Source organism: Oryzias melastigma, linkage group LG19 (assembly GCF_002922805.2).
Source record: "Oryzias melastigma strain HK-1 linkage group LG19, ASM292280v2, whole genome shotgun sequence".
In the NCBI taxonomy this organism is placed as follows: Eukaryota; Metazoa; Chordata; class Actinopteri; order Beloniformes; family Adrianichthyidae; genus Oryzias; species Oryzias melastigma.
This window is the reverse complement of record NC_050530.1, coordinates 17154853-17167965: the sequence shown is the minus strand read 5'-3', so window position 1 is coordinate 17167965 and position 13113 is coordinate 17154853. Positions and strand designations below refer to the sequence as shown.

The 13113-nt window shown below is 40.9% G+C and overlaps 1 protein-coding gene across 3 annotated transcripts in view; it reads right to left on the bottom strand.

The window, feature by feature from the left end:
• Nucleotides 1-13113, bottom strand: part of ryr2a (ryanodine receptor 2a (cardiac)) — a 122978-nt gene that overhangs the window by 79537 nt on the left and 30328 nt on the right. For all 3 annotated transcript variants that reach the window (XR_004949793.1, XM_024263394.2, XM_024263396.2), the window contains exons 2-15: nucleotides 11581-11700; nucleotides 10621-10725; nucleotides 10194-10259; nucleotides 10029-10107; nucleotides 9169-9281; nucleotides 5118-5217; nucleotides 4565-4661; nucleotides 4000-4074; nucleotides 3550-3706; nucleotides 3304-3468; nucleotides 3037-3158; nucleotides 1338-1521; nucleotides 975-1110; nucleotides 422-517 (exon numbers count right to left, since the gene is read on the bottom strand). Coding sequence is in view for 2 of the 3 variants with exons in the window: in XM_024263394.2 (XP_024119162.1) it covers nucleotides 422-517; nucleotides 975-1110; nucleotides 1338-1521; nucleotides 3037-3158; nucleotides 3304-3468; nucleotides 3550-3706; nucleotides 4000-4074; nucleotides 4565-4661; nucleotides 5118-5217; nucleotides 9169-9281; nucleotides 10029-10107; nucleotides 10194-10259; nucleotides 10621-10725; nucleotides 11581-11700 (1615 nt within the window). In the remaining variant the exon portion in view is untranslated. The remainder of the gene's footprint in view (nucleotides 1-421; nucleotides 518-974; nucleotides 1111-1337; nucleotides 1522-3036; nucleotides 3159-3303; nucleotides 3469-3549; nucleotides 3707-3999; nucleotides 4075-4564; nucleotides 4662-5117; nucleotides 5218-9168; nucleotides 9282-10028; nucleotides 10108-10193; nucleotides 10260-10620; nucleotides 10726-11580; nucleotides 11701-13113) is intronic.

Here is a 13113-nt window from a genome sequence, read left to right as displayed (position 1 = left end):
TAATGCCAATTAAAAGTTTATATAAACGCACGTATTCGCGCATTTCAGTTGTCTGCGTTCAAGAATCATAATTTTTAAGTTTGTTTTCAGGCTATACATTTTGGGCCACTGAATTCGCTTAAAAAGTTCTCGGGACTCAGATCTGGTAGTGATGCATGGGTAGTGTTCTTTTCAAAACACAGAAGTGCCAATTCGCACTAAGTCTTTTCCAACTGTAGTAGCATGTGCTAGTATACAGTAGCCACAGTACCGTATGCTAAAAGTGCGTACAAAACCCATGTTAAGGGCGTTCTTGAACGTGCCACACATGCCTAGCCCTTGTGCTATCCTCACCGTGTTTACATTGGAAGTGGGGTCATCTGGACCCAACAAGATAGCACAAGACCTAGTGTTTATCTAGTGTTAGAGCCAACTGACGTACCTGAAGACGCCTCCAGCCGCTCCAGTCGGCTAATCAGCCAGTCAAGTGAACCAGAAAACTGGGCACAGTTTTTTCGGTTTCCTCTTATAAGTGCAGCTGTGAAAGTGACAGAGCAAAAGTTGTGAGGGCAATCGGAGCAAAGACAACCAAATGTGATGCTGATTATTGACCATTTTAGAGCACTAGGAAACTAAGAATCTCAATCCTCAGCTTCTGCAAATGTCTTTAATATTACTGAGAATTTTAGGGTGTATTCAGACTGGAATAGTCCATGTCCAGATCAAGTCTGCTTAATTTGGTCCAGCTCAAGTCCTAAACCTTGCGCTTGGTCTCTGTTCAGACTGTCAAACGAACCTCAAAAGATGGGTCAGAGAACCGTTCCTGATTCCGAACCAGGGTCTACTTATTCAAACTGAAAATTAGTTCCGGATTATCAGCAAAACAAACTCTGATTTACTTTAAAATAACCAAATGTGTCCAATCTGAATACACCCTTAAAGACATTTGCAGTCAGAATGCAGGTCTTTGTTTGTGTCTGTGAATGTGTGGTTACCCAACAGCTGATAGAGGGAGTTAAGGATTGAGCTCCAGGCCTCTGCTGCCACTTGTCCAACCACGTCTGCAAAGTGAGCGGTGCTGCTGTACACATGCAGACGGTCAATACAGTCCAGAACCAGGCTGATCATGCCCTGCACACGAGTAGCAGGAGATCACTGTTAGCATATCTGGGCTTCTGCAGTTTGTGTAGTCGTTCAAACACACTGGTATTTAAAAATTCAGTAGAACTGCATCTGTTCTTAGTACACCCACAGGATGCACTGGATATATACAGAGGTGATGCTTACTCATTAAAACCAGTGTACTTTGATGTATTCTGTAGAATGAGCTCTGACTAAAGACTAAAGTCACACACTACCTCCTCTTGGAAGAGGTTCTGCCTGTTCTTCAAAGCTCTCAGACGGTTCTGCTTCTCCTCATGGTCCAGGTGCTCTCCAGGTGGCTGGAAGTAACCAATGAGGTCCTGCAGACTTAAGCTCACTGAATCTATTGGTAAATCTAAGGCGGAGCTCCTCCCTTTCTTCCTCAGCATGTCCAGACCTCTGGAGAAAACAAACAACCACGAGAGGCTCATTTTATTATAGGAAAACACCACAATTTCACAAACAATATTTGAACAGATTGAACATTGACTTTGACAGAGTGATGAGAAAAAGTACAGAATTAATCAATGCCAAGGTTTGAACAACTGAAGCTAAGCTTGAACAATGTCACTAGAACCATGATCTGGTCACACCAGAACACCAACTACAGAGCAATACGCATGAGAAGAAACAAAGAGGTGCAGTAATCCAGGGAACTCCAGAAATGAACCTCACTGTTACCGTGTCTGGTACCACATCCCGAGGGTTGAGGACCCGTGATCTAATGGGAACAGCCAGCACATCAAAAAATGACAACTTGGGGACACCCAAAATGTCAAGAAGTTACACAGAGGGGTCCCAAACCATACGTCTGTATATCAAAAGTTGGGATTGAGAATCTGTAGCATTATCTGTCGAGCAACTATGTTTTTACCACTATCTGTAAAGTGCACTTGCAGGTCTCTTCTCTAATGTTCCTCATGTGTTTTCATGATGCTCAGGATTTCTAACTTAACAACTAACTCCAGGTCTGCTCATGTGCCTGAAGACAATCCACAACCAGTTTTTATGACTTTCTTTCTTCTCTCATTCATGCTGCAATGAACTCAAAGCCTGTCAGTACTCCTGTCTCACAGTTTTTGTTTGGATCATACCACTTTCAAATGTAGATAATGTTCAGGGCAGTCTGGTGCTGTTGTGTTCATCTACATCATTAACTCAGTCAGCAGAAAGCTTTCTGGATGAACTCTCAGGAGGAAACTTTATGAAAGCATGTACTTTTCAGCATTGCTGACACAGGCTGCCATATCACACAGTCATTTAGCTACTGGAATCTGTTAATGGATTTGACAACAGTGGAACCACATAACTTTCATAATGTTGGTAATTGGTTTGGTCTGTAGGTTCTGAGGCCAAACAGAAATGTTTTATTGGATTTATTTGGTGTTAGCTCTACGGCTGACACCAGCTAGATCGGATACAGGATGGTGCAACAAGAACTCAGAGATTCATTATCATTGATGGTCAGCTGTACTGTCCTGAAAACATTCTCCACCTCCCAGCATGGTGATTTGTTCAGTGCAACATAAGGGAAAAGGTGAAGTCATAAAGATCTGTGACTGACCAACTGTCCACACATGAAGGGCTTCATCTCTGAAAGGTTGAAGGAGGAAAAACGATTCCTTTGTCAAAGGCTTTAGGAAACTAATGGAAGCCTGAAGATGATCAGTGACTGTTCCACCAGTCTGATCCTTCCTCTCTCTCAAATCCTCTTCATCCTTAAACCCATTTTGACACTAATCTGATCTTCCCTCTTTTTCACTTTCTACTGAAGATCCCTCTTTATTTCTTTGAGCTTCTTTTATATCATGTCCTGCACCGTTTAACGTCTTCTTGTCTTCCACTTTTAAAGGCCTTATCTATCTAATTATCACAGTGCCTGTGTGAAGGTAAGGGGGGTGTGCAGCAGCTCACCTGATGAAGAGGTTGAAGAGGAAGACGGTGCTGCGGATGACCCTGGCAGTGCGACTCTCCTCATGCTGCGACCTGGACAGGGTGAGCCCATCGTCCATGTGACCTTCATGATGCATGATGGCCTGAAACAAGAAAGTTCCTTCAGTTTGAAATCAAAACTTTAAATGAAACGAAGCTTCCCACAACTGCTGTATTTCTGTACACAGATAAAAAAAATCATCATCAGCTTTCACATTTTCCTGCTTGTTTCCTAGTGTAATATCATACCTTCCTCTGCACCCCGCCCATGCGAACGGACTTTGCATCAACAGTCTGGTAGGTGAGCCAAAGGCAGGTATCCACATGTTGGATATAACACACCGAGTCGCCATATTTTATGTCAGGAGTTCCCATGCCGTCCACCTCTTTCTTCACACCAGGGTCTGACTTTTCCTTAAAAAAGACAGAGAAGCAAGAAAATTGAAGTCATGTTCTGTTTTGAAGTCGAGGTTCTAGTGGATGTCCAGCTGCTACCTTTGAGGACCTGAAGCAGAAGGCGGTGGATTTAACGTCAGCCTTCTCTTTGTCCATCAGGAGCAGCGACTTATCCTCCGTGAGACTCAGATACTTCCCCGTGGTCACATGTCTGAGTCTGAAAGGTTGACCCCAACGAATATGGCTGCCACTCCACCTGGACACACAAGACATGAAGGACCTACATCCTGGAACTCTCATGAAACTCTGTACAAATATGCATAATGTAGTCTAATGTGTCAGAGGACGGGTTGGACTTTATATCCATCCTCTCTGCTGGACAGTCTGAGCAGAAAATCTAACCTGAATAGTGAACTTCTGTCGGTGTGTGTCACACACAAATACACACATGTGCACAAACACACACTCTTACACATAATGATGGATTGATGGACACGTGCAGAGATTCCCACTCACACTGTGGGAGTCACTAACAGAACATGAACTTACATGACCCGCAGAGTCTCCAGCCTCCACAGGGACCGAGCGTGAGTGCAAACTGCTCCCCCCTCATAGTGCACTGTCCTGAGGGATAGAAGGGTTCAGTTACATCAAACTTCAAACGTTTTTCCACTGAAGCACAAACACATCACTGCCAGTTACTGATACTGACAGTCAATGGTGAGGCGAGCTGTTCGGCGCCCTGATCTGAAAGTTACTAAGGATTCTTCTGGACTCCGTTTAAATTCATCAGGAGAGGAAAAGTTTGATCATTTTGTTACTTTTATCTTTGGTAAAACTCATTGAGATGAAGAGCGAAGATGCAAAAATAACATCATATAAAGTTTACATGTGAGGCTTTCCAAATAACACGGTTTCTGTTTTCGTCTTTTACATGACATAAATGACACAGAACTTTAAAAAAAATCAGAATTTCACACAGCAGTAATAATTCTCCTAATATGAACTTGATTCATTTTGACAGTTAAATACATTTAAATTGTGTTTGGAAACTTGAGGAATGTTAAAATAAATGATGATGAATCATCTCTCCAACGTCATCTGTCCACATTACCTCCTCTGCTCGTCCCCGTGCTCCCCAGATGGAACAGTCAGACATTCATCCATGTGACCATGGAGGAGGCGTAGGACGTCCCCACCAATCAGGAAACCTGGGTAAAGGGGAGGAAGAGAAACATTCACAAAGTGTGAGGAACTGAGTGGTGGACAGAAGGGCATCCAAACTGCTTTTGTAAGCTTTGATTATTCTGCTGGTGGTGTGTTCAAGTGCATCAGGGCACTTCAGAGGAGCGCTTGAAATCCCCCGTTTGTGTATAAAAAGACCAGCAGAAGATCTGACATAAACAACTTCTGAAGCAGAAATCATACATTATGGCTCTAGAAGATGGCAAACTTAAAGGAGTGAAGTTGTGATGTTGAAAATTAGATATTTCTATCTGTATAAAAAAAAAAACATGACTTGTGATGGAAACCCTGCAAACACCAAGATCTAATTAGTGATTTGTTAAAAGTTTGTCACTTATGTTGTTTTTTTTTCCATTTTTACAGGGAATTTGCTTTTAAAATGTTGGTGAATGACAAAGAACGTCTAAAGACAACACGCCTACCTTGTGCTACCTCACTACCAGAGCAGATGGGCGCTGCGCTCCACAGCGTCTGCTGGAAGGCTGCGTCCACGTGGAGGCTGCTGCTGCCGTAGGACAGGTGCTGAGGGGTAACACAAGTATTAGGGGTGATCTTCCGCAATTGAAAAGTTACCTTTCAGAATATCATATCTATTTTTAAGTGTATCATTTAAAAATCAAATACTTAAAGGAGCATTTACTGGATCTAAAGAGAGTAATTTAGAAAGTGGTTGAAAATGAGTTTAATTGAGGATTCATTGGCCAAATCGTTCAGAAATAGTAAAATATTTGTATTAATTATTTTAAAAATTCAAATAAAAACAGAAAATTGGCATAATGTTAACAGAAAGAACATTCACTGTATCTAAGACTACCTAAAAACTATGAGTAGCATTAAAGAGCTTCTAAATGCATTAAAAAGGATGAAAAATGGGGGATTTATGATCCCTTCCACAATGTTATTAAAAAGAGTTTTTTAAATTCAAAAATGCTGCTTTAAAGAGCTTAGAAATAGATTGGAAGGCGAGTGTTAAAAACATGTTTATATTGGTGTCAACATTTATAACATAAGAACAAAAATCTGGCAAAAACACAAAATATTTAGTGCAAATGCAGAAGTAAATAACACAAAAATATTTGTATCTTTGTGTAATTGTACTTTTCATTCTGAATATGGACACACCGGGCATTTCACACATTAGCACACATTCTTGAATGTGAATTAAGACCACAGTGTTCACACTGAACAAGCAGAGGGGGGCTTCTTCTTCTACTGTTTATCACCGTATTTCGGAGGTTTGGTGTGAGGTGTGAAAGAGGTGGGGGGTAGTGTGTGGGGATGGGGGAGGGAACTATTTTAATTTTCGCGCTTGTTTTTAGATTATTTTGTTTGTTTTGTTTTAGCGTAAAGCACTTTGTGTTATTTTTATTTGAAAGGTGCTGCATAAATACAGACTGATTGATTGATTGATAAATAGATTGATTGTTTGATTGATTGATTGATTGATTGATTGATTGATTGATTGATTGATTGATTGATTGATTGATTGATTGATTGATTGATGTGAAATTTCAAAGTGGTACAAAGTGCCACACAAAGTGGCTCCAGGCTTTTATTCTCACAGTTCTATTCAGACATATCAAAGACTTGGTGTGATATAATTACGAATGGGTACAAACTGCAATCCTTCAATTTCAAATGAAACCTTTCCATGAATTAAAAGGGATGTTATCCATTCATCATGCCCATATGTGAGTCCCTGATTGCTTGGTTACCTTGCAAAGCGCGTTCAATGACCACATGTTTTGTACAAGGAGCCTGAAAACGGTCATAGAAACAGGCGTAGCTACACATAAACATGGGACAATCACCAATTCTCCCTGTTTGCAAACAGAATATTTATTTATATCACTATAAAAATAGTTTATATAATCTGCAGAGAGAGCTCATCTGCCTGGTGCCTCTTGAGCGTTTGTATATAATATGCTTGGTTTTACCCGTTACCATAGGGTCACTGAGGGTACGATTGACCCATAAAAATAATTCAACATGCTAACTCATATATGAAAATAGAACTTTTAAATAATTTGTTTCCACTCTTAAAAACGCATTTTAACCACATAAGACAGATGTTATCTCCACATACACCTGTGCATTTACCATTCTTTATGATACACTGCTTGATCCTAACTGATCTCAGCTACTCCACAACATCCACGTCCCCCACTCTGCCCTCTCCAAAATCTCCCCATTCATCTTCAAAGTACCTCTTTCATCTTTCCATTTCACCAGTGGAACCAGTCAACCTCATCACTCCAACCAGTACACATCCTCTTTGTTACCTCCCACCTTCATTCACTTATACACTCAGTCGTACACTCCCAAATCTCTCCTCTGTCCTTGTGCTCCCCATCCCCTCGCCACACCAAGTACCTTACTCCAAAGAAAAATGTCTTCGCCACTGGTCTTTCCACTCTTTTAGCAGTTTTCACCACCATCTGTCCTTCTGTGTTCCAGTTTAGAAAACCCAACTTAGACATCACTTCCTTTTTGTTTCCCTCACTCTCATGCCCTCAAGCCCTTACAGGTTGATATGGGCTGTCTGCACATACGTTGTTCACACAAAATATCAACATCTTAGACCCTTTGGTGAGCCTGTAAGGTGAAAATGTTCATAAATATTATTTCCTACAGACAAGCTGCCAACAGGTTGTAGTGAAAACTGAGGCAGCAAGCAATGGTAAGTATAAGGATGAAGTAGTTGACAGGTTGTACAGGATTTTCATTTCCTCGACCTCCCATAAAATCCTGCAGAGTGCGCAAGGGGGTCAAGTGATGTTCACATGATAAGTGTGCACTGCTTGTAAGTAGCCTGATTGTTACAAATCAATAAATTAGATAATTAGTTTGTGTGGGCTTATTATGGGTGTCCTACGGGTGCTTACAAGGACATTTCACCTGCACACCCAGTGAAGCATTTGGTCGGTTTTGAGCCAGTGTGAGCACCTTACTAATAAATAGAGTGTGGCGTAAGGATGACAGTATTACCCGTACGTCATGAGTGAGTTTAACTTACAAATACTTAACGATACACTTATCAACGGTATGTTCCATTTATATGACGTCCTTAAGGTGTTCCCTATGGTCCTCAAGGGAACTGTAAGACACACCAACACTGCTATTCCGATGTCTGGGCCACCAACAACCTGCAGCACCCGGACAGGTCAACCACCATATGGGTGCGTGAAAATAAAACTTCAGTTGAAGTCTATCCCAATCATCTCCATCTCCTCACTAAAAATACTCAGCACACCCTACCTGAGGGCCATAACCACTGACAACATTCACCATCAGACTCATCACCCTCACGCCACGACAAATCCAGTATGAATGTCCTGTTGGAGATTTAGATAGTTCAACCAGCTTGGTTTAATACAAGATAACCTTCAAGACAACACCTTCTCCACTTGTGAAAACCAACACAATAATATTTGTCAAAGAGACATCAAGTGGGACTTTCAGCAATCCTATAACATTCTCCCAAACATAAGAAGACCACCAAGCATCTAGTAGACTGTTGTCTTCTCAGGGGGGAAGCAGGGAAACACAGTAACGTGGATGCATGACCAGCAAACATTTTAATAGGGGGTCCATATGATTTACCTGTGGGCTGAATTGGTGGACCCCAGTTGGGTTTGTCTGCGGGTTCCATGGTGGCCCCACCTGTTTTTGCCCACACTGGTTTAGGTCTGGCTCGCTAGGTCAAGCTACGCTGTCCGCAAGATAGCTTGCAGCTGATTACCGTAGAGACCCAGACCACTGAGTCCCTACGTAAGCCAGTGTAGGCAAACACAGGTGGGGACACCATGGAACCCGCGGACAAACCCACCTGGGGACTACCAATTCAGCCCAAATTTAAACTATATGGGGCCCACATTGAAATGTTCGTTGGGTAGTGAAGCCGTGCTGCGAGGTTAAAGAATTAGCCCCTGGAAACCACCTTCTGATCCTTGGAAAATAAAATAAACAAGTTGGAATTATGGATGGCATAGAACTGCTATGCACAAGACTGTTGTGTTATTTTAAACAATCACGCATTCAAAAACTAGAACCACAGCCAACTAACTGTTTTGTGCTCCTCTTTGACAGGACTCACAACTCCTCCCTAGAGGAGGACGATGCATTCATGTCGTTCAAGGCTGGTGAACAAACATCAGGATTATGAACGCCCACTGCTCTCCCAACCCAGAGACAATGACTGTTGTGTGCAGCCCTTTTATTTTACCGAAGGAACTGACAGTGACGCTCATCACTGCAGAAGACAAAACCTTGATATTAGAGTTTGTAGTTCTTTCTCAGGATCTTCAGGAAATTTTACTATTTGAGATGCTTTACTGTTTTTTTCTGTATTTTTTCTGTTTTTTAAAATGCACTAATGGCAGAGGCAAAACAAGATGTTTTGGAAATGACGATGACAGTAAAACATTTCCTTCCATCTATTTGCCTATCCATGACATTGGTGCTCCCACTCACCAGGTATCTCTCAGAGGAGACGCTGACCAGGATGAGATCATCTCCCACTCTGACCTTCTCTCCCTCCGACCGCTGTTTTGATGCAGGATGAATGGTCCACCAGCACGCCTCTCCTGCACACAAACACACACAAACCCAGCAAGTCATTGTGTGGCCAAAATGTCCAAGAAAAGAAAAGTTGCACAAAAATGATCTGCATGCATGAAAGTATGAGTGAGTGAATACGTCAGCATGAATTCCAGCCACCAGCTGGAAAAGCACAGAAAAGCGTCATTCCATAGACTTTCAGGATAAACGGAATCTCTTTAACATCTTGACTTTCTTAGAAACATTTATGACCTCTAGAACACTTATTCTGCAGATAAGACTTAATGCAGCACAAAAACGAACATTTATCAACAAAAGTCCAACTAGTGAACGTTTTAGTCTGTGATTGTCATCACTTCATATAAAAGATTTAGTGACTTTAGTAAGGATGAGATGGGGAATTTTCATCCTTGTGGAACCCCCTAGAGATATATTGTGTCTTAGTTTAAAAAAAATAGATAAATAAAGTCTGATTTTTAATCAAGACATTTGGCTAAACACAATAATTAAACTATTACGCAGTAGACAAAAATAATAAATAGTTTATTAATACACTTAACTTTTCCTTCTTGTTTGTATAAATCTTTCATTGCTGAAATGAGGGAGTTTGATTCCATCCCAGCACTGAATAGAAAATGAAAACACAGGTTAGGTCCAACCAAGCAGTTGGTTGGACCTAACCTGTCAGGAGTCTGCATCGATATCTATTTGCATCAGTTCTCCAGATTTTTTCTCACATAGTAACTTTGTTTTTCTTTCTATTTTACATTTACCTGTATTGTTTTCTTGCAGTCCAACATCAAAGGCCAGTTTGTCAGTGGAAGAGCGGGACGTGGACAGGCAGCAGAGGAACTAAACACAGACAGTTCAGAGAAAAACTTGAGCTTTTTCTGATCAAGCAGGAACTCAAGAGTGGAAATCCTTGAGGCTTTTCTCACCATTCCACTGTAGGAGTGCCGCAGTAAGACAGCGTGACCGTACAGCAGGGTACGATGGCCCCCTCCCTGAGCATGGACCCCGAGAAACACAAAGCGAAGGACAGAGAAGAGAAAATAACGTTTTAGTTCTTTAGGAAACACGGATCGTGAGATGTTCCTCCAACTAAAATTAAGACTCACTTCTGGTTTCTTGACATCACATTTCTGACAATGGTTTCACAGATGTGGATTAACTGAAGTTATGAATCATTTTTAACAGGAAAAAAGCTTTAGTGTGTTCAGAAGGATACTTGGCGAAGCTGGAAGTCGATTTACACCATCATTTGTTGTATTTTGATCAGCTTTTGTTTGTACTTCCTGTCTATCCAATTCTCCTTCCTTGCACCTGTTACTTTGTGCGTCTCCGCGCCCCCGTCTCCACACTCACCCCATCGGCCTTCTCCTCGATGTTGGCCAGCATCTCCTGGAGCGCTCTAACAGACAACGACTGCTCCAAGACGAAAGTGCAAATGGAAAGATCCGGAGGAACATTCTGAAACCGAAGCAGAACAGACAAAGTATGGAGTCAGAAGCTGAGCTCTGGCAGGTTTTATAGCAGGGCAGATGGTTGGGGAGCATTCCAGGAGATAAACACAACCTAAAATATGATGTCACAAATAAATTAACAAATCAAAATACTGTTAATATTCATACTTGGACTTTTTAGAAGACAAATTCAATTAGCCCAAAACATAAGGCCAAATACAAAATTGGCTCCAGCCAAATGAAGTCAATTTGTTTGCCACTTTTTTTGCAATAAAGACGTTGCTGTGGTGGAACCAGAAATCCCAGCATTGACACAGCAGTAAGCAGTGATTAATCCGAGATGATCTGAGTAAACGTTTCTATGGCAACCACTTTGACCAATTAGGAGTGAGCTTTCTGAAAGGCCACACCCCTACTGCTAAAAGAGGGCTCCGGAGAGTCCGTCAATCAAAAGTGTTGAGTGTTATACATGAGACCAGCCACTTTTATTGAGGTCAATTTAGAACTTGAACAACTTGCAATAAAGAAAAAATCAAAATAAAATGAGGATTAGCAGAAACATGTTAAAAAAGTAGCAGAGAAAGAATGGTTATTCTGACAAATATAATACTTGTTTATTTTTCAGTAGAGGTCTATGGGATTTTGGCTTCTTGGAGCCAGCAGGTGCTTCCTGTGTGGGGGCAGGGTCACTCAGTCCAGTTCTGATATACAGTCAATGGTTGTTATTATTTTTGAAAATGTGTTCATTCTCAGACCCCGTCTCCAGATGGAAGTGGATTACAGTTCCCTCACATGATTCCCTTTATCTCCTCCGTCTCCTTTGTCTCTTTTGAGTTTAAGATAATGAAAAATACTCCGGCACCTTAGAGTTGGAGATGGACTCAAGGAAGCAGAGTCTGTTTCCAAAACCTTCAGCAGCGAGGCAGAGTTTCTGTTGCTCCTTATGGACCGTGGCTGAGCACTGCAGCACCACCTCATCGTCCTGAGGAGGAGAGGAAGACACGCATTTATTATATTCATGTGATCAACTCCATGACTTCACAACAAAAAATAAAAAGCAGAGGAAAGCTCAAGCTTCTGTGCACAGCATTGTAAAAATGTATTGTTTTATGATCTTTGTGCATTTGCTTTAGGATCATAATTCTGTTCTGACCCAGTTGAGCTTCAGCTACGCTCACTTTTCAAAGCTCTTATTCCACACACATCTGAGTGTGAGTACTTGAACATGTGTCGTCAAAATACAAACATCTCAGCACTCGACTTTACTTGCTTAAACAGACAGAAAAATAGCAAAACTATTTTCAGTTTATTCACCATTAAACAAATTGGGACATTACATGAATGAGCTGTAGTGCATTTGTTTTATTTTCTCTGACTTGTTACTAAATGAGAGCTGACAGACAATTGCACAAATGAGGAACATGTTTGAGCAGGTTCTAGAAAAAAGCAAGCATGCTGCCACAGAGAGAGAATATCTATATTACAGCTCAATATCCCCCTGCAAACATTCAAAACAACTTTATAAAATCTTTTTTCAGAGAGTTTGAGATCAATTCCTAATTCATTTCAGTTTGTTTTTTGCCAAAGTGTCCTGTATAATTCCTGCAAGCTTCCCTAACTCCTTTTACCGGTTTAGTTTAGTTATTTTTCAAATCCTTGTCTTGTCTGAAATATAGATACCAAAATGTGTTACAAGAATACTTCTAATTTTATTTATTTATGTATTTATTTTACCCAGTTGTGATGTCGGTTTATGTGCTAATCAAGGGTATCCAAAGTTTTTTCAAGCAGGGTCAGATTTGTTTGTTTGTTAACTCTCCAGACAGCCAGTTTTCAACAATTATCTTTAATCCAAAACCAAATGTAAAAACGCTTAAAACTATAAGATTACAATATATATTTTTACATAAAACATTTTTTTCCTAAATTATTTTCACGTATCTGAAGGCCATGTTAAAAAAAAAGGTGTCAGAGAAAATAGGACCAACATAAGCAGATCCTCAACTGTTCTTGAAAACATTCAACAGAACGCCACGTTTAAGAGACTCACTTCTCTGCTAATTCGACATATTGAAGCAGCTCTATGCATAAAAGAAGAACAACTGGTTTCCTTTTGAGCTGCTTATCTTCTGTTCATGAGGTCTTCTGCCAACATCCTCCTCCTCCTCCTCCTCAGCTCCCCTTTCTTCTGGATCTGATGTAACAGTTTGTGTTCAGGCTCTTTTGCTTTTGCATGTATTACTCCATGTGAGAATAATGTGGATGTGTGCTTCTCATAGTGTTGCTTTTACCCAATAATGTGACAAAATTCTCTGTCAATTCTTAAAAAAAGTAGCCCATTAAAGTGTACTACGGGAATATTAAGTCTAAAGGTGATCGAGGCACTATCACTGAA